At 46.9% G+C, this 20,283-nt stretch overlaps 2 protein-coding genes across 5 annotated transcripts in view; one reads left to right on the forward strand and one right to left on the reverse strand.

Moving 5' to 3' along the window:
- The window catches only part of enpp2 (ectonucleotide pyrophosphatase/phosphodiesterase 2), an 84,616-nt gene extending 64,500 nt beyond the window's left edge, over positions 1–20,116 (forward strand). For 2 of the 4 annotated variants that reach the window (XM_067449234.1, XM_067449235.1), the window contains exons 23-25: positions 6,985–7,117; positions 16,004–16,157; positions 19,311–20,116. In XM_067449234.1, coding sequence (XP_067305335.1) covers positions 6,985–7,117; positions 16,004–16,157; positions 19,311–19,481 — 458 coding nt within the window. In that variant the 3' untranslated portion in view covers positions 19,482–20,116. Of the gene's footprint in view, positions 1–6,984; positions 7,121–16,003; positions 16,158–19,310 lie in introns of those variants that run through there. The other 2 variants (XR_010906481.1, XM_067449236.1) reach the window with 2 other exon arrangements.
- LOC137083347 (uncharacterized) lies at positions 877–6,978 on the reverse strand. Its single transcript, XM_067449237.1, has 2 exons — positions 2,142–6,978; positions 877–1,677 (listed from the first exon to the last, which is right to left on the reverse strand). Exon 1 carries the CDS (start codon positions 4,326–4,328, stop codon positions 2,916–2,918), a length of 1,413 nt encoding a protein of 470 aa, XP_067305338.1. The 5' UTR covers positions 4,329–6,978; the 3' UTR covers positions 877–1,677; positions 2,142–2,915.
- Positions 20,117–20,283: the final 167 nt, after the last annotated feature.

Genomic DNA, 20,283 nt, shown 5'->3' on the forward strand with positions numbered 1-20,283 from the left:
AATTAATCTAATTAATTAGAGGCTTTGTAATTAATTAATCGAAATTAATCGCATTTTAATCGCATATAAATATTTTACCTGAGAACAATGAGAAGTAATTTTTCACATGTATTTTTAGTATACCATTGAATAATGACTGAATACATAAGCTTAATCAACAAAATATTGTTTATTTATTTCAGTCCAGCAGACCAGTGCAATGTTTGCCATTAAGTGTAGCAAAAGCATATTTGTGATATTTGAGGCTCGATGTGCTGCGGTGATACGCTAATTCCTTGTTGTATAGCAGGGGTGTCCAATCCTGCTCCTGGAGAGCCACTGTTCTGCTGAGTTTAGCTCTAACCCCAATTAAACACACCTGTACCAGCTCATTAAGGTCTTATTAGGCATACTAGAAACTTTAGCAGTGTATTGAGGCAAGCTGGAGCTAAACTCTGCAGGACGTCAGTGGCCCTCCAGGACCGACTTTGGATACCCCTGTTGTATAGCTTGCACACAACCATGCTCTTGTCGACGCTTCCATCATTTCGTTTTTTAAAACTAAATTTCCCATCCACGGGGCCAAGCAAAACGGTCTCATCAGCTTCTTCGTTCATGTTCACTATGGTTTGTTGTTTTCATGGTTGTTGTCGTGACTCATGAGCGCTAGTTGGTGTTCCAGTATAATCGGTCCGTCAAAACTCATTCATTGAAAAACGTTCCGCGGGGCAAAAATAAGTGCGATTAATTTTTTTTTTTTTTTTTTTGCGTAATTAATTAACGCGTTAAAGTCCCGTAGTTAATTAATCTTAATTAACGCGTTAAAGTCCCGGCCCTAATAATAATTATTCATACTAAAATATTAATAATAAAGAATAATAATAATAATAAAGAAGAAGAAGAAATCGGACCATAACAGGAAACGGCTGAGATCTTGGCTATTTCATTCAGTTTGCCCATTTGCTTGTGGGTGGTAACCTGAAGTTAAGCTTACTGTTACATTCAGGAGGGTAAGAACCACGCTCGGGAAATGAACTGGGGCCCTCTGTCAGACATAATATCTTCCGAAATGCCGAAATTACGAAACTCATGATCTAGCAGTAGCTTCGCAAGTATGTGAATACTAGTATGTACATACATGTTGCTCACATATATTATAGTAGCACAGTTTGTGTTGAATAAAGTGTAATTACACTTTGCCATTAGTGTGTTTATAAGCAACTGAAAAAAAGAACAAATGGCAGAGCATGTCATAACTTCTAAAGGGCCCCAAAACAGCTTAGACTCCTGGCAACTGCCAAACCCAGACTCATCCATCATATTGCCAGACAGAGACAAGTGATTCGTCACGCCAGAGAACACTTCTCCACTGCTCTAGAGTGCAGTGGTGGCATGCTTTACACCACTGCATCTGACGATTTGCATTGGACTTGGTGATGTAAGGCCTGGATGCAGCTGTTCAGCCATGGAAACCCATTCCATGAAGCTCTTTACCACTGTTCTTGAGCTAATCTGAAGGCCACACAAAGTTTGGAGCTCTGTAGATAATGTCTGTAGACTTCTGTGTGCCTCAGCATGCGCTGACCCCGCTCTGTGATTTTTACGTGTTGCTGTTGTTCCCATTGTTCCCAAATTTTAGCGAATAGACTTGCACAGATGGCAATTTATCACTGTACCACACTTGAATTCAATGAGCTCCTGAGAGTGACACATTCTTTCACAGTCTGCATGCCTAGGCTGGATTGTATACAGCTGTGGCAATGGAAGTGATTAGGACACCTGAATTAAATGATTTGGAGGGGTGTCCCAATACTTTATGCATATGTTAATTGTGTTTTATGTATGTAATGCATCATGTGGAAATCGTCTCAGGTTACGTATGTAACCATGGTTCCCTGAGAGGGAACGAGACGCTGCGTCGAAACGCTAGGGGAACGCCTCTGCGTGATGCGTCATGAAGCACTCGTGAAATCAGTCCAATAGCGAGGAGATACGTCATAGGCAGGTTACGTCATCGACCAGGAAGCTATAAAGCATACCCGGACCAAACAGTCATTAGCTTCTGAAAAAAGCCGAACATGTCGATCACAGGCATGCCGGGAGTATGGCATAGTGACGCAGTGTCTCGTTCCCTCTCAGGGAACCATGGTTACATACGTAACCTGAGACGTTCCCTTTATCGAGGGAACTCGAGCTGCGTCGAAACGCTAGGGGAACTCAATACCCACGCCGCCATAGTCCCAAATGTCTGTATATGTGAATTACTCAACCCAAAAACACGCGGGACCCTGGGGCCATACTCCTGGTCGAGTGGGCTCGGACCTTTAGTGGTGAAGGCTGTCCGGTCGACTCATATGAGAGAGCCTTGACTATCCCCTTACTCAGTGTCTGCTTTTACGCCAGTTTTCCCTTACTCGGGGACCCAGAACACACGGACAGTTGTTCAGATTTTCGCCACAGGGCAGCTGTGGACATACGCGTCTAGGGCCTTCGCCGGACAAAGCAGATTTAGCTTCTCTTGGTCTCGGTCAAGAAATGGAGGCGGACAGAACGCCTGCAGCATCACTGGACCCGCTATATTAGTCGAGACCTTAGGCACATACACTTCCCTCGGGAACAGGAATGCCTTCACCATTCCAGGTGCGCCGCAGGCCTCAGCCTCACAGTACCACGGAGGAAAAGAGTGACCCAAGGGTGTCTCCCCACCAAAGCATTCTCTAACGGAGTGTGGTAGGCCGATATAGCCGCCACATACCCCTTCAGAGTTGACTGGGATAACCCTGCGGAGAAATTTTCTTGCAGAAACTCAAGTACTGAGCCAATCGGTCAGTAGACTGGGTTTAAGGAACGGCCTGTGCACCAGGCGACGAAAGCTCTCCATTTAAGGGCGTAAAGTCTCCTTGTGTATGGTGCTCTGGAGTGCAACATGGTTTCTATTACCTCGGTAGATAGACCCCTTTCAACGAGCTGGGCCCCCTCAGAGGCCAAGCCCACAGTCTCCATAGCTCCGGACGGGGGTGCAGTACTGACCCCCTCGCTTCGGATAGAAGGTCCCTCCTGACGGGAATTTCCCAGGGGGGACCCTCGAGGAGAGACACGATGTCCGATAGCCGCACTCGGCCTGGCCAGAACGGGGCTACCAATAGCAGCCGGGCCCCGTCCCGGCGGACTCTCTCCAGCACTCCTGGGAGCACCGCCAGAGGGGGAAAGGCGTACAGACGTAGCCTTGGCCACGTCTGCACAATCACGTCCAGCCCCAGTGAGGCTGGATGCGTGAGGGAGAAAAATAGAGGACAGTGCGTTGTCTCTTGAGACGCAAACAAATCCACCTGAGCTCGCCCGAAGCAATCCCAGAGACTCTCCACCACCTCGGGGTGGAGTCTCCACTCCCCCGGCACCACTCCCTGCCTCGACAGGGAGTCCGCCACTACACCCTGGCGATTTATATATGAGACCACCGCTGTGTTGTCCGACCGAACTAGCGCAGGGCGGCCCCTGAGGTCTGGGAGAAAGTGCCTGAGTGACAGGAACACTGCCACAACAGCTGAATGCCGCTCCACAGACCCCGAGCCGAGCGGACACTCATGACCGCCCCCCAGCCAGTTAGGGAGGCATCCGTCGTTAACATTACACGACGACAAGGAACCCCCAGAACTGGACCTTGGGACAGGAACCAAGGATCCTTCCACTTCACCAAGGAACGTAGGCAGCGTCGCGTGACCTTGATCAAGCGAAAAAGGATTTCCCCTCGGGGAAAAGCCCCTGCTCCTGAGCCACCACTGTAAGGGTCTCATGTACAGCAGGCCAAAAGGTATCACGTTGGACGCTGCTGCCATCAGTTTCACAGTGAGTGACTGACCTAGCTTTATCTGGTTCACGGTATCCAGGATCGTTTTTATCCTGGGAGGAGATAGCCGAGCCGACATTCTTTTCGTGTCCCAAACTACCCCCAGAAAAGTAGTGCTCTGCTGAGGTGCCAACACACTTTTCTTTCCGTTCAACCTTAGCCCCAACACTCTCATATGGGCAAGAACAGCATCTCGATGCTGAACCGGCAGTTGTTTTGACTTCGCTAATACCAGCCAATCGCTGATGTAGTTGAGCACGTGAACGCCCTGGAGTTGCAACGGAGCCAGAGCTACATCCACGCACTTCGTGAAAGTGCGGGGCGATAAAGCTAGGCCTAATGGCAGCACTCGATACTGGTAAGCTTCGCCCCCGAAAGCAAACCTCAGAAATTGTCTGTGCTGCGGAAGGATGGAGATGTGGAAGTATGCATCCTTTAGGTCTATTGTGACACACCAGTCCTCGGACCTGATGTGACACACGATCTGTTTTGTCGTGAGCATCTTGAATTTTAATTTCTTTACTGCTCTGTTTAGCTGACGTAGATCTAGAATAGGCCTTAACCCTCCATCCTTCTTTGGAAAAGCCCGACTCTCTGCAGTGGGGAGGGACCCGTTCTATAGCCTCTTTTCGCAGAAGAGTCTGTACTTCTCGTTCCATGACCAGAGCCTGCTCGGGGCTTACTACCGTAGGAGTAATCCCGCTGAACACGAGCAGGTGTGACCCGAATTGAATTCTGTACTCTTTTTCTATTGTGAGCAGGACCCATTCTGAGACATTCGGCAGAAGTTTTCACGCTGCCAGAAAGTCTACTAAGGGAAGCAGCCTCTCGAGGCTGGCCTCTGGATTTCCCTGGGCGGTCAGCCCGGTGTCCTGTACGGATACCCGTCAGGGAGCAACCGAACTGACCGTCCAAGGGCCCTCCTGAGAGGGCACAAACATCCCCACGCAGCTACGTTTCCGGGCGGACATGGAGATCTACGTTTGCCGGGGACCGCCACGCCCTGAAGCACCATAGGTGGCAGGGTTGGCAGACCGGCCCCCTGGTGTTTGTTGAGCGGTCTGTTCGGTGTCCTGAAACGGCGCACCGGCAGGGAGCATCCGAACCGACCCTCTTTTGAGCCTTCCTCGGAGGGCGCAAGCTTCCCCGTGCCGCTACGTTTCCGGGCGGACATGGAGACGTGTGTCTCCGTGAAGCGTCAGAGGTGGCAGGGTTGGCAGAACGGCCCCCTAATGGCACCGAAGGGGGATGGGCACCGTGTAATGAGGTGAACACCAACCCAATCCGGAGGGGACTGCCATCAGATGTCCGACCCTTCCAGTTGTCAGGACATTATTTTATTTTCAATGCAGTCAAATATCAACCAGACAAGTAAAAACGGTCTGGATGAGAGGCTGCATATAGAAAATAGCATTTATCATTTGATTCCTCAGAATCATATGCAGCCAAATATCAACCAGACAAGTAAAAACGGTCTGCATGAAAGGCTGAATATAGTTCATAGTATTTATCATTTAATTCCTCAGAATCAAAATGCAGCAAAATATCAACCAGACAAGTAAAATCGGTCTGGATGAAAGGCTGAATATAGTTGATAGTATTTATCATTTAATTCCTCAGAATCAAATGCAGCCAAGTATCAACCAGACAAGTGAAAACAGTCTGGATAAAAGGCTGAATATAGTTGATAGTATTTATCATTTTATTCCTCAGAATCAAATGCAGCCAAATATCATCCAGACTAGTAAAAACGGTCTGGATGAAAGGCTGAATATAGTTGATAGTATTTATCATTTAATTCCTCAGAATCAAATGCAGCCAAATATCAACCAGACAAGTAAACACGGTCTGGATGAAAGGCTGAATATAGTTGATATTATTTATCATTTAATTCCTCAGACTCAAATGCAGCCAAACATCAACCAGACAAGTAAAAATGGTCTGGATGAATGGCTGAATATACTAATACCGATTATCTCCAGCAAGTGTTGATCATTTAATTCCTCAGAATCAAATACAGCCAAATATCAACCAGACAAGTAAACACGGTCTGGGTGAGAAGCTGAATATAATGGATAGCATTTACCATTTAATTTACTTGCTTTTACTGATGGGCCTTTCTGCTTCTCAGCTGACCAGTCTCTCTTATTTATTTATTTTTGCTTAATCTGGCTACAGCGCGAGCAACGAGCCCCTTCTTATTTATTTATTTATTTTTCGTGTGTGTGTGTGCTGTGCGAGAAATCATCCTGGCTCACAACATCCAGTTCCTCAGAACTGGAATGCTGACGAGCCCGCGCCTCAGAAGAAACCACAGAGCGTGCTTCTAACTCGTGAACTGAAACGTCAGATCCAGCGGGTAAAGGCAGAGATAGGGGATCACCCATCTCTAGCCCCACCACCAGATCCCTATGCGATCCCCAGGACGCGAGCCTTCACTGTGACCGCGAGCAACAGCGGGACCTGAGCCCTGAGGACCGCGAGCCGAAGCACCCTCCTTGAAGAGTGCCCGGCGTGATCTTAATGTTCTCATTGGGAGTCTCTCGCAATGCTCACAGCCAGCCCCCTCGAGAGCTGACTGGGCATGCTCGAGCCCCAAACACATCAAAAAATTTTTTTTTTTTTATAGACACACACATGAAATGGACATACAATATTCACATAGAGCTCTTGTGAAGGCACAGAAGCTAATGACTGTTTGGTCCGGGTATGCTTTATAGCTTCCCGTTTCGACGCAGCTCGAGTTCCCTCGATAAAGGGAAACATATTATGTGACTAAGGTGAAACATGAAAACTGAGTGTAAATTTGTGTCATGGTTTGAGTAATTATCATTGATATTGTGATGCAAGAAAAATGTCACACTTTTACACTGAAGTATTATCATATCGTAGGCTATTGTATTCTATCATATTGTACTTGTGTACAAGAGGTCAGATTTTCTTTTCTTTCTTTTTTTTCCATTGAAGCACAATATGCTCTTTTCGATTTTCAGCTAACTTCTAGAATCCACATTACTAAGAAATTCTGAAATTCACATTCAATTAAATCTTTCACTCAAGTTAGTATGCTCCTCTAATCTCTGTTCTGTTCTTTAAAGATGCATATCTCATTCTCATACTGTCTCTCTCTTTATAAAGTATTACTCTCTCTGTTTCAGGTCTGTGGGGTTATTTCCAGAAATCACTTGTGAAACGTTATGCTAGTGAGAGAAATGGTGTGAATGTGGTCGTTGGGCCCATCTTTGACTATGACTACAATGGTCTTAGAGATTCTGCAGAGACAATCAAACAGTAAGTTGTCTTCATGGTCTTATATTTATCACTTATACAGTAAATTCAATAAATTAAGTGCACATACAGTACAGTGGATGTAAAAAGACTTCACACCTCTGTTAAAACAGCTGACTTTTGTTATGAAAAAACTTAAACAAAGAGAAATCATGTCAGAACTTTTGCATCTCTAATGTACAAATTACAATCTATGCAGTGCCACTGAAATCCAAAGTGATACATTCCAGAGGAAAAAAAAACTGCATGAGTATTTGATATATATAAATATATGTAATTGAGTTTGTGACTGTGTTAAGAATTAACCAATATTTAAGTTCATATTAAATAGTACACACCTAGCCTGATGTGATAAAAGCTCAATTTTAGTCAGAATACGAGTCTGAAACTGCTCAGATTATTTGATTATTTGGGTGTGTTTCAACTTAACCAGGAAAGACCTCAATTGGACAACCAATCAGAACAACGGAGTAAATGATGTATGCTGAGTGACGCATAGTAGTGGGAAGTTCGGATCATTTTATGATTATTATATCAGCAAAATGAACAAATCTTTTTTCAAGTCATTTTGTTCATTTCAGCAGAATATAATTCAAATGTCACATGTTAAATTCCCCAACACATCTAATACTTATGCAAACATTGATCACATTTGGAATAAAAAATAAATTATAAGCTAAAGCAGCCAAGGCCAATCTTTAAGAAATTATTCATTAATTTCTTAGAATCCGAATTCTCCCCTTCGAATCAGAGTCGTTCTTTCTTTTGTCCTCTCACATTTCATCATGTCTGTTCCCTGGAAAGATTAGTAACATTACAGCTCTCCTGTCTTCGGGTTTAAGTTGTTAGTTCCATCATCATTGTCTGATCTGGGCCATGGCCCGTGACAGCCCAATAAGCAATGCATGCAGCCCCAAAAACAGAATTGATTAGTTTGCCTTTGAGTCTTCGGGTTCCAGTCATTCGTTATCACAGCTCCATAGAATGTGCAGAAGATTCTGTGCAGAGTGCAGAAGAATCGTCTCGGTTACGTATGTAACCCTCGTTCCCTGAAGGAGGGAACGGAGACGTACGTCAGAACTGAACCGACGAATGGGATCTTACTTTAGAGACCAATCCTACTTCGAGCATCTAACAACGAGCCAATGAAATTTGGCATGCGATCACGCATTCCACGCTCCGCCCCGCAGCGCGGGTATAAATAGGAAGTGGAATGGTAGATCAGCGCTTTTTCTGCTGAGGAGCCGAAAGGTGACCGGACTCCCAGCGGAAGCACAGCATCTGGCGACGGGACGTACGTCTCCGTTCCCTCCTTCAGGGAACGAGGGTTACATACGTAACCGAGACGTTCCCTTTCAGTCGGTCACGTTCGACGTACGTCAGAACTGAACCGACGAATGGGATCCCTATGGAAAACGCCAGGATGCTGGCCCTTCCAGCGTCCTGCTTGAGCGCACTGCACCGTCTAGTATGGTACGGAAGTCAGGGCTCCAAGCAGGGAGTACAGTCACTGCTGTTTCTGCAAGACCCACTCAGAATGACTATTGGATAACGCTGGGAAAGCGTGCCTACCTCGTATTTGAGAGAGAGGGTACGCTGCGGGGCCACGTCCTTCAGGGAAGGAGAGGTGGCAGAATACACATAAGGACTAACCTGGCAGGGTAGTGCAACATATGGCAGTCTCTGGGGTGGTTCCAGCCTGATTGAAGGGGGGAAAGAACACGCCCAGAGACGACAGAGCGGGCTCTGTCGAGGGAAAGACACGGGGCTAGCCCGAAGGGTAGCTGATACCGTGGAAGAATACACATATGGGGTTGCCGTGAGGGAACCGCTACATATGGAACCCAGCCTACAGCCACGTTTCACAAGCATACGGGTGCAGGCCTGGCGTCAGACGGTCCGCAACGTCTGACACCGGAGGGGTGACGGAGGAGCTCGACAGGGTTAGCCGGTTTCCCGGGGAACACAACTGGAGACAATAGACGCACGTATCCGGCCCAGAGGGCGGGAGTGACGTTTCGCAAGCCGACACTTAGAACGGGCACTTAGCGCTCCTGGCCACTGGGGGCGAGGATGCGGGAAGATACCGGCTCTACACGTAAGCTATAGAATCTAGCAAACGTGTTAGGTGTCGCCCAGCCCGCAGCTCTACATATGTCTGTCAGCGAGGCACCTTGAGCCAGCGCCCAGGAAGAAGCAACACTCCGAGTGGAGTGAGCTCTTACACCGAACGGGCAAGGCACGTCTTGGGACTGGTAGGCCAAGACTATAGCATCCACTATCCAGTGGGCTAACCTCTGCTTGGAGACAGCCTTTCCCTTCTGCTGGCCTCCGTAACAGACGAAGAGTTGCTCTGAGGTCCGAAGGCTTTGGGTCCGGTCAACGTAAGCGCGAAGAGCGCGGACCGGACACAGCAAAGCCAGGGCTGGGTCTGCCTCCTCCGAAGGCAGCGCTTGCAGGTTCACCACCTGATCCCGGAAGGGAGTGGTAGGAACCTTGGGCACATATCCGGGCCGGGGTCTCAGGACAACGTGAGAGTTACCTGGCCCGAACTCTAGGCACGATTCGTTGACCGAAAGTGCATGCAGGTCCCCTACCCTCTTGATCGAGGCCAATGCCGTCAGGAGCACTGTCTTCATTGACAAGATTTTCAGCTCACAAGACGCCAAAGGCTCGAAGGGAGGGCTCTGAAGTGCTCGGAGCACTAGAGCTAAGTCCCAAGAGGGTATCGAGGATGGACGAGGAGGATTTAGTCTCCTCGCACCTCTGAGGAACCTGACGATTAGGTCGTGCTTCCCCACGGACTTACCTTCTACTACATCATGGTACGCTGCTATTGCTGCAGCATATACCTTGAGGGTGGAGGGAGACAGCCTTCTCTCCAACCCATCTTGCAGGAAAGAAAGCACGACACTGATCGAACACCTTCGGGGGTCTTCCCGGCGGGAAGCGCACCACTCAACGAACAGGTTCCACTTCAGCGCATAGAGGCGCCTCGTAGAGGGGGCTCTAGCTGAAGCGATGGTGTCTACGACAGCTTGTGGTAGTCCATCTAGAACCTCCGCGTCCCGTCCAGGGACCAGACATGAAGATTCCAGAGGTCTGGACGCGGGTGCCATAGTTTGCCCCGTCCCTGAGAAAGAAGGTCCCTCCTCAGGGGAATCGGCCAAGGAGGGGCTGTCGCGAGGAGTGTGAGTTCTGGGAACCAGGTCCGGTTGGGCCAATACGGCGCAACTAACAAGACCTGCTCCTCGTCCTCCCTGACCTTGCACAGAGTCTGTGCAAGAAGGCTCACTGGGGGAAACGCATACTTGCGTAGGTCCCGGGGCCAGCTGTGCGCCAGTGCATCTGTGCCAAGGGTACCCCCGGTCAGGGAATAGTACCACTGGCAATGGGTCGAGTCCGGAGAGGCAAACAGGTCGACCTGTGCGGCTCCGAACTGGTCCCATATCAGCTGGACCGCCTGGGGGTGGAGTCGCCACTCTCCCGGAGGTGTCGGCTGACGAGAGAGCTCGTCGGCTGTCTGGTTCAGCACACCAGGGACATGAATGGCCCGAAGCGACCTCAGCTGCTTCTGACTCCACAGGAGGAGGTGGCGGGCGAGTTGGAGCAAACAACGGGAGCGTAGACCACCCTGACGGTTGATGTACGCAACGGCCGTGGTGCTGTCCGTACGGACCAGTACATGCTTGCCACGCAGTGGCCCCTTGAGGCGGCGGAGTGCCAGATGTACTGCCAGTAACTCGAGGCAATTGATATGCCAATGCAATTGCGGCCCCGTCCACAGACCAGCAACTGCATGCCCGTTGTACGTGGCCCCCCAGCCTGTGGTGGAGGCATCCGTGAATAGCACAGCATGCCTGGACACTTGTTCTAGGGGCACCCCGGCCCGGAGAAACGAAGTGCTGGACCACGGGCTGAAGGTTTGGCGGCAGTAAGGAGTCACTGGGACCCGGTACTGACCGCTCTGCCACGCCCACCTCGGGACTCGGCCATTGAGCCAGCGTTGAAGCGGTCTCATATGAAGCAATCCGAGCGGCGTGACCGCGGCTGCAGATGCTATATGCCCCAGGAGCCTCTGAAAGAATTTCAGTGGGACCGCTGTCCTGCTCTTGAACATATTCAAGCAGTTCAACACCGACTGGACTCGCTCCTCGGTGAGGCGCGCCGTCCGGTTGACCGAGTCCAGCTCCATACCGAGATAAGAGATCCTCTGTGTAGGACAGAGTTTGCTCTTCTCTCGGTTGACCCGAAGGCCCAACTGGCTGAGGTGACTGAGCACCAAGTCCCTGTGTTCGCACAACTGGTCCTTCGACTGGGCTAGGATCAGCCAACCGTCGAGGTAGTTGAGAATCCGAACGCCGCGTTCTCTGAGCGGAACAATGGCTGCCTCCGCGACCTTCGTAAGACGCGGGGCGACAGGGACAGCCCGAAGGGCAGGACCTTGTACTGATATGCTTTCCCCTCGAACGCCAAACGTAGGAACGGTCTGTGTTGAGGGAGAAAGACACACGGAAGTACGCATCCTTCAGGTCGATCGCTGCAAACCAATCCTGGGGACGGATGCATTGGAAATGCGTTTCTGCGTCAACATCCTGAACGGGAGCTTGTGCAGGGCCCGATTCAGAACTCGCAGGTCCAGGATTGGTCGTAACCCACCCCCTTCTTGGGCACAATGAAGTAGGGGCTATAGAACCCCGTCTTCATATCGGCTGGAGGAACCGGCTCGATCGCGTCCTTCGCCAGTAGGACCTCGATCTCTGACCTCAAGACCTGAGCATCGCTGCTTCGCACGGAGGTGAAGAGGATGCCCCTGTACTTGGGCGGCCGGCGCGCGAACTGAATCGCGTAGCCGAGTCTGATGGTACGGATGAGCCAGCGAGACGGCCCGGGGAGACCTAGCCAGGCCCCCAGAGACCGTGCAAGCGGGACCAACCGCACCACAGACATGCCCGGGGTGGGGCAGCGAAGCGGAGTACTCTGGCCCGGAGGCGGCCCGAAGTGTTGCCTGAGCACTCCTGGTTTGGACAGAGAGTGGGTGAGAAGGCCCGGAGGCGTCCTCGGAGCCCACTCTGCTGCCCACTGCCCGGAGGCAGGGAAGTGAAGCACTCAGCCCCGACCCGGGAGGCCCGTGGGCGGCCCGGAGTGTTGACTGAGTGCTCACGAGAGAGGAAGTGTGTGGGTGAGAAGGCCCGGGGGCGTCCTCGAGGCCCACACAACTGCCCCCTGGCGACGGGAGGGTAGGAAAGGAGTGACAAGGCCCGTGGGCGTCGCACACTGCCAACCTGACCCTCTTGGGGCCCAGAGAGAGAGGAAACTGCTCTTAAAATGTGGGTACCGCTGGACTCCGGAGAGCCAGTGGCAGAACCGAAACCAGTCAGGGCCCCCCGGTCCTCCTCCGGGGGGGTGGGGGAGGGATGCGAACATCGTCTCCCCCGAGCAGCTCCTGTTCTCCCTAGCCGCCCGTCTCAGGGCCGCGTCCCCTTGCGCTTGCCTGCCGGTTAGCGGGCCCTGGACGGGTTGGGCGTCCCTCGCGTCCGGCACCCTGCTCCTCCAGTGGAGGCTGCTGCTCGGCTCTAGCAGGGTGGAGGCGGACGCAGGAGGGGATGCCCTCGGCGACGAGCCGGCAGAGGCGCTGCGACCGACGACCGAGCAGCTGGTCGTCGGCACCCTGGTGCAACGCCTCCGTCTGCTCTTGGGCCACCAAGAACTGCTGGGCAAAGTTCTCGATGGTGCCGCCGAGGAGGCCAGCCCGACAGACAGGCTTTTCTTGCGCATATCTGCCAGGTTAGCCCCCTATTCCTGGACCACTAGTGTGGACATCGCCTGACCCAGGGAGCGTGCAGTGATTTTCGTCGCCCATAGGGCGAGGTCCAACACCGCACGCAGTTCCTGCACAACCCCTGGGCTGGGACTACCCTCGTGCGTGCAGGGCAGAGGGCAGTGAGAGAGGGAAAACAATGATACTTTTTTTTTTTTTTTTTGTCTCATTTTTGGCCCTTTTGACCCTCCATATTTCCCTCTCTCCGATGCAGCCACTGACATCTGTCCTCTGCCAGAGCCAAAAATGAAACGCTAAGCCCTTTTCTCTTTAGGATCAGCGATTCCACCTTCAACTACCAGCAGGCATGCGAGACAGTGAACGTGGCCGTCAGAACGGCACACAGCGCACTGAGCGCTCAAGCCTCTATGAAGAAGGCAAGGCGAACAATGCCCTGACGTGGTCGTGTTCTCATGAGAGAATCCGTACCACCCACGAACAGAGTCTCAGCATGCTTTTGATGCGATAGAGGAGTGGGGGCCCGAGGGGATTTACCCGGCGGGGAATCCCCACTGTAATCCTCAGGCCACCAGCGCTTATCAGCCAAAGTAGCCCTTTTCCAGTAACACTAGAAATGAACTAGATCGGGGGATAGGCGAAGGGACTCGACCCCATCTGAGGTTTCATAGTCTCGACCGCGCATCTAGAGCGCCGACTGACGCGCGCCGGTTGTCGTGACAACCACCGCTGTCAGCCGGCCGCTCGACGGCACACGGCGCGCTGAACACTCGAGCCCTTTATGAGAAGGGGGAGACGAACAACGCGCCGACGTGACCATGTTCTTTTACCAGAACATGAGTCACCCACGATCGCAATCTCACATGCGCTCGTGGCCGTCAAAGAGGACAGGAAACAGTTGCATACCAGGAATACACGGTTTGAATGACATCTTGAAAAAGACGCAGGGTCAAACCGTGTTGCTCTTTTGTGAATGGAAAGCTGCTCTTTTAGTGTGCTGAAGCACTCAGGGAGATGACCGCGGCTCCACACAGTTCGTTCTGCAAGCCTGTGTGAGCTCTCAGTGATGTGTATTTGTGTGTGTGTAACGCCCAGCGAACCAACAGTTTGTATGGGAAACGCTCAGCGAACCAACAGTTTGTATGGGAACGCTCAGCGAACCAACAAGCTCCTTTAGATCGCTTGATCACTGATCAGACGGTCTCTCACTGACGCGCCGTATCACCCGCACTGGCAGACTCTCTCACTCAACACTCTTTGACTCGTAGTCAGACACTCTTCGTAGGAAACAGTAAGCACTGCTCGGCTCCGAAGTAGAAAGCGCTGATCTACCATTCCACTTCCTATTTATACCCGCGCTGCGGGGCGGAGCGTGGAATGCGTGATCGCATGCCAAATTTCATTGGCTCGTTGTTAGATGCTCGAAGTAGGATTGGTCTCTAAAGTAAGATCCCATTCGTCGGTTCAGTTCTGACGTACGTCGAACGTGACCGACTGAAAGGGAACTGTACAGAACCGATGGCCTGTAGCACATGCAATGTCAACACAAAATTAACATACTGCTCTCTGAGACAATTCGTTTTTCCCGAGACATTTTTAAGATTAGTTAAAAAAGAATGAATCATTCATAAACGACAGATCACTAACTGTTGTAACTGTTGTTGACTGTTGTCAACAGATCACAACTACAAACATGCTTGAAGAAGATGATGATGAGTGCAACGATTTACAATCTAACAAAAAAATTATTTAAGGATACATGGAGTATTTACTAACCAAATCATCATTTTAGAGAGAAATAGTCAAGGTGAATGCATATGAACAAGTTCTCCGTGTAGGATCAGAACGAATTCAACAAAAGCGCTCTTTGATGACGTGGATGATTACCATAGACTGTATCATTGACTTATCTGTCAATCATCGTATAACGCCCACTCTGACGATTTGATTGGTCTGAACAGGCATAATTACTTCTTAGTGGATTGAGTCCAGACCGAATTGCCCGACCTCAATTTTGTGGGCAGGGCTAAATTTGGCTCTCATCCAGGCTAGTACACACCTGTCTTCACCTAAAGATTTTTCTGACATCTTATTGATTGTATACAAGAGCCATGGGCCACAACAAGCTTGTGAAGCATCGACAGATCTCATTGTTTAAAGGTATCACTCAGGTGAGGGCCAAGGTATTCTATATACCATGGAACACAGTGAAGAAGTCCATCGCCAACAAGTGAAGAAGGTATGGAACAACAGTAACATTATCAAGAACAGGGCTTCCCTTCAAAATTCTGTTCACAGAGGATGTCAAGAGCCGTACACCATGTTGCAGCTCTTTCTAGCAAGTGTTGATTGCAATAACAATTGCTATAATAAAATAAAACGGTGCAGCAACTAGGTATTATTTCAGAAAACAGAACTAACAGAGTTAGTTGTTCCAAGGTTTCCTTTTTTTTTTTTTTTAAATGTGTCACTTTGGTTTTACATTGATTGTGCAAAAGTTCTGATATGCATGCAAATGTTCTGTTTATTTTTTTTTTTTTCCATCACAAAAAAACAGCTATTTAAACAGGGGTGCATAGACATACTGTATGTACACAGTATGATTTTACTAGTTATCCAAAAAGGTTGACCAGTAGGTGGCTTGACTGTGGGTCAGTGTTTATCTCATGTAAATGACTCCAAATGCAACATCAGTGTTTTTTTGCTCTTTCTAGCAGAAGCAATGCTGTGTTAACAGACAGTATGTGAGTGGAAAGAATGTCTGTGCATCTGAGATGATGTGGGGTGACAAATAAAATTATGCTTACCTCCATTACCAGTATCATTTTGTAACTGAAGCTAAATGATCCATGATTGTGCCAGCAGTCATATCACCCTTTAGCCCAAGACTGGTACAGGTTTTGGTGCAGTATGGTTGCACATTGGTGGTGGTTGAGGAGATTCCCCTTCTATGTAAATTGCTTTGAGTGCCTAGAAAAGCTCTATATAAATGCAACAAATTATTATTATTACTAGCTGATACAGAACTAACATTTTACAAGTACAAGCCCTAATATATACATCATTTTATGTAATCCTTCAGTCTGAGTAACTCTTTCTTTTGTTTACAGATATGTCAGTGGCTCTGTGCAAATCCCAACGCATTACTACATTGTTGTTACAAGTTGTCTGGATTACACACAGACTCCTGACTCCTGTACTGGCCCTCTTAGTGCATTCTCTTTCATCCTTCCACACCGATCAGATAATGATGAGACCTGTAATGTAAGTCCTCTCCTCTCCTCTCCTCTCCTCTCCTCTCCTCTCCTCTCCTCTCCTCTCCTCTCCTCTCCTCTCCTCTCCTCTCCTCTCCTCTCCTCTCCTCTCCTCTCCTCTCCTCTCATTTTCATTTTCAACCAGCATTTATTAGTATGGGACATGGAATATACATAAAGGATTGATTTTGACAGACGAGATCTGCTATGCTGCTGCAGATGCTGAGCAATTACAAATTGTTCAGTTTAGTCAAAATAACAAACAATGGAAAGGCTTTTGCAAGAATGGTAGAACCCCTGCAGATCTCTACAGATGGCACTGAGGAAGAGGAGGGAAGATAGAAGTTCTCATATCGTGCAGCGCGCCAGCCTCAAGCTAGGGTACAACATAAGTCTATGTGGATTAGGAAGTGCATCCGATTGTATGGTGTCATCATTGAAAGCACTAATCGCATTTGTTAAGAGTTTCATGTATGAACTATTTACAAACCTGATTCCAAAAACGTTGGGACACTACAAATTGTGAATAAAAACAAAATGCAATGATGTGGTTTCACATTTTTATATTTTATTTAGAATACAACATACAGCTCCAGAAAAAAATTAAGACACCACTTTACATTGAGAAATCAATGTTAAGTGGTGTCTTAATTTTTCCCGGCGCTGTAGAGGACATCAAATGTTTAAGCTGAGAAAATGTATCAATTTAAGTAAAATATAAGTTTTACATTTCATGGCATCAATAATCTCAAAAAATTGGGACAAGGCCACTGTGTGGCATCCTCTCTTCTTTTTATAGCAGACTGCAAACATCTGGGGACTGAGGAGACAAGTTGCTTAAGTTTAGGAATAGGAATGTTGTCCCATTCTTGTCAAATACAGGCTTCTAGTTGCTCAACTGTCTTAGTTAGGTCTTATTTGTCGCATCTTCCTCTTTATGATGCGTCAAATGTTTCTATGGGTGAAAGATCTGGACTGCAGGCTGGCCATTTCAGTACCTGGATCCTTCTTCTACGCAGCCATGATGTTGTAATTGATGCAGTATGTGGTCTGGCAGTGTCATGTTGGAAAATGCAAGGTCTTCCCTGAAAGAGACGATGTCTGGATGGGAGCATATGTTGTTATAGAACTTGGATATACTTTTCAGCATTGATGGTGTCTTTCCAGATGTGTAAGTGTGCCCATGTCACACACACTCATGCAACCCCATATCATCAGAGATGCAGGCTTCTGAACTAAGCACTGATAACAACTTGGGTTGTCCTTTTTCTCTTTAGTCTGGATGAGATGGCGTCCGAGTTTTCAGAAAAGAACATCAAATTTTGATTCGTATGACCACAAAAAAGTTTTCCACTTTTCCACAGTCCATTTTAAATGAGCCTTGGTCCAGAGAAAACGCCTAAGCTTCTGGATCATGTTTAGATATGGCTTCTTTTTTGACCTATAGCTTTAGCCGGCAACGGCAAATGGTGGATAGTTTTCACCGACAATGTTTTCTTAAAGTATTGCTGAGCCCATGTTGTGATTTCCATTACAGTAGCATTCCTGTATGTAATGCAGTGCTGTCTAAGGGCCCGAGGATCACGGGCATCTGGTTTTTTGGCCTTGACCCTTATGCACAGAGATTGTTCCAGATTCTCTGAATCTTTGGATGATATTATGTACTGTAGATGATGATAACATCAAACTCCTTTCTGATATTTCTTCACAATTTTTCACTGCAGCATTGGGGAATTGGTGATCCTCTGCCCATCTTGACTTCTGAGAGACACTGCCACTCTGAGAGTGTTTTTATACCCAATCATGTTGCCATGTGACTTCATAAGTTGCAAATTTGTCCTCAGGTGTTCCTTTTATGTACATTTAACTTTTTGGCCTCTACCCCTCCCAACTTTTTTGGAAGGTGTAGCACTCATGAAATCCAAAATGAGCCAATATTTGGCATGATATTTTGATTCACACTTTCAGCATTTGATGTTTCATAGTTGTGAATAAAATATAAGTTTCTGAGATTTGTAAATTATTGCATTCCTTTTTTATTCACAATTTGTACAGTGTCCCAACTTTTTTTGGAATCGGGTTTGTATTTACATGGACATAAGCGCCAAAATCATACTTTTAAAAAATCCAGTGTGAATGTGCTTACCTCTCAACATATAACATATAACCAGAAGGTTTTTTTTCACTTACAAAATCCGTTCACAACAATGATTTAGGCAGCTTTACATCTCAACATTTCCATTGAGTTCATGAAAGTGGTTTAAAATACAAGCTGCCTGTTTACATTGCTTCCATTATAATTATACTTGCTAAATGTGATTGTCATTATCTTTAAGTATTGCCTGTCACACAACAGCAAGTCACAGAGGTGATATTTAATATGGTGAAATTAACCCAGTATATCATTAAATGCACAATTTGAAATATGCTATATGTAAGAATTTCATGTATTATTCGCTTTTTTGTACTGCTAATGGGTGAACAGCTTGTAATGAAACTTAAAAAATGAAACTTCCTATGTTTTCTATGAAACACAGACTGGTTTTGCCAGAAAAATCTATTTTTTCTCACCGATGTCATGGTTAGGCGCCTTCCCGAAAACCTCTCTTCTGTTTAATGACAAATAAATAAATGCTTATACAATATGTAGGACAATATGAAAAGTGCTAATTTGTACTATAATGTCAATGCACTTTCAGCACTTTGAGATTTTGTTTAATATAAAGTGCATTATAAATAAAATGTATTATTATTATTATTATTAATGTCATACAAATAATTGTTGGCTGCAGTTCACTTAATGGCCACCAGTGTTGCTAATATATTAAAAAATGGAAACATTTTTCCTTTGTTTATTTGTTTGCGTACAGACGGCAACATTTTCAAAACATTCCCTATTTATATGAATCCATTTACACAATGAAAAACTTAAAAATGCTTCATTATGCATGCCAGGCCACTAGTTGGTGAGGTCACTTTGTAAACAATAAAAAACACAGGATGCACAGAATGTCACCGTTTTCACCAATTCACTTTTTGTTGTCGTGTTGTCAAATTGATGGCCTAAACTCCTAAAAAAATTTTAAAAGAAATAGTGATGTGTAAATGGCCCCTTTTTGAGACCAAAGCAAAAACAGTGTTAAACACACTTCTTGTTACCTAGAGTTCAGAAGACGAGTCAAAGTGGGTGGAGGAACTAATGAAGACACACACAGCGCGCCTACGGGACGTGGAGTTACTTACAGGACTGGACTTTTATCGTCGCACCAGCAAGACATATGAGGAGATTCTCTCTCTAAAAGTGTACTTACACACATACGAGAGTGAGATCTAAACCACTGCATCCCTGCATTAGCATTCCCTACATCTTAACTGTTCGAATGCAGAAGTAAGGTGTATATTTTTATAGAATCTATCATATTTATTTTTGGTTGCACTTTATTTGAAGGTGTCCACGTTGAAGTGTTATACATTCACTTAGTAATAATAATTATCTACATATACTCACTATAGTGTTAGGGTGTGGGTTAGGGTTAGTTGCATGTAATTATGCGGAAGTCATAGTAATTACTATAGTAACTTCATGTAACATGTAACAAGGACACTGTAAAATAGTGTTGCCATATTTTATTTTTTATTGCTAGACCTTAAGTGTGTGTTTTTGTGTGTGTGTGTGTTTGCATTCTCCTACTTTTTTTGTTTATGAATCTTGTAAGAATACTGTATAAATGTGTTAATGTGTATGCTCCAAGTAACTAATTCTTTTAATGCCTGTACTGTAAATTGTTATCAAATTGGTATTTTTTTAACATTTGCTAAATGTTTTGTTTCTGATTTTCTACTTTTTACTGAGAATAGCTCCGACTGGTGGTTATATGGCAGTTTGCAGGTTATCGTTGTCTGACATGTTGCCTTAGTTGTTCACAATGTTTTATTTTAAGGATCATCAATAAACATACAACAGCCTTGTGCTGAGTTTCTCTTTTGTGCAGAGTTCATTACATCTTATAATATTTTGGTTTAAAGTGAACATTAAAATAATGAAGGCCTGCCATACTTGAGTCTTTACTTGGAATCATTTTAAATAAACACAGGCAGAATCCAATGCAGGGGCTGAAGAGGACATACTATTTTTA

Source organism: Pseudorasbora parva, chromosome 7, assembly GCF_024679245.1.
Source record: "Pseudorasbora parva isolate DD20220531a chromosome 7, ASM2467924v1, whole genome shotgun sequence".
Lineage (NCBI taxonomy): Eukaryota > Metazoa > Chordata > Actinopteri > Cypriniformes > Gobionidae > Pseudorasbora > Pseudorasbora parva.

Coding starts and splice junctions, on each gene's coding strand:
- LOC137083347 (XM_067449237.1), bottom strand. CDS start 4,328: ATGCTCACGACAAAACAGATCGTGTGTCACATCAGGTCCGAGGACTGG.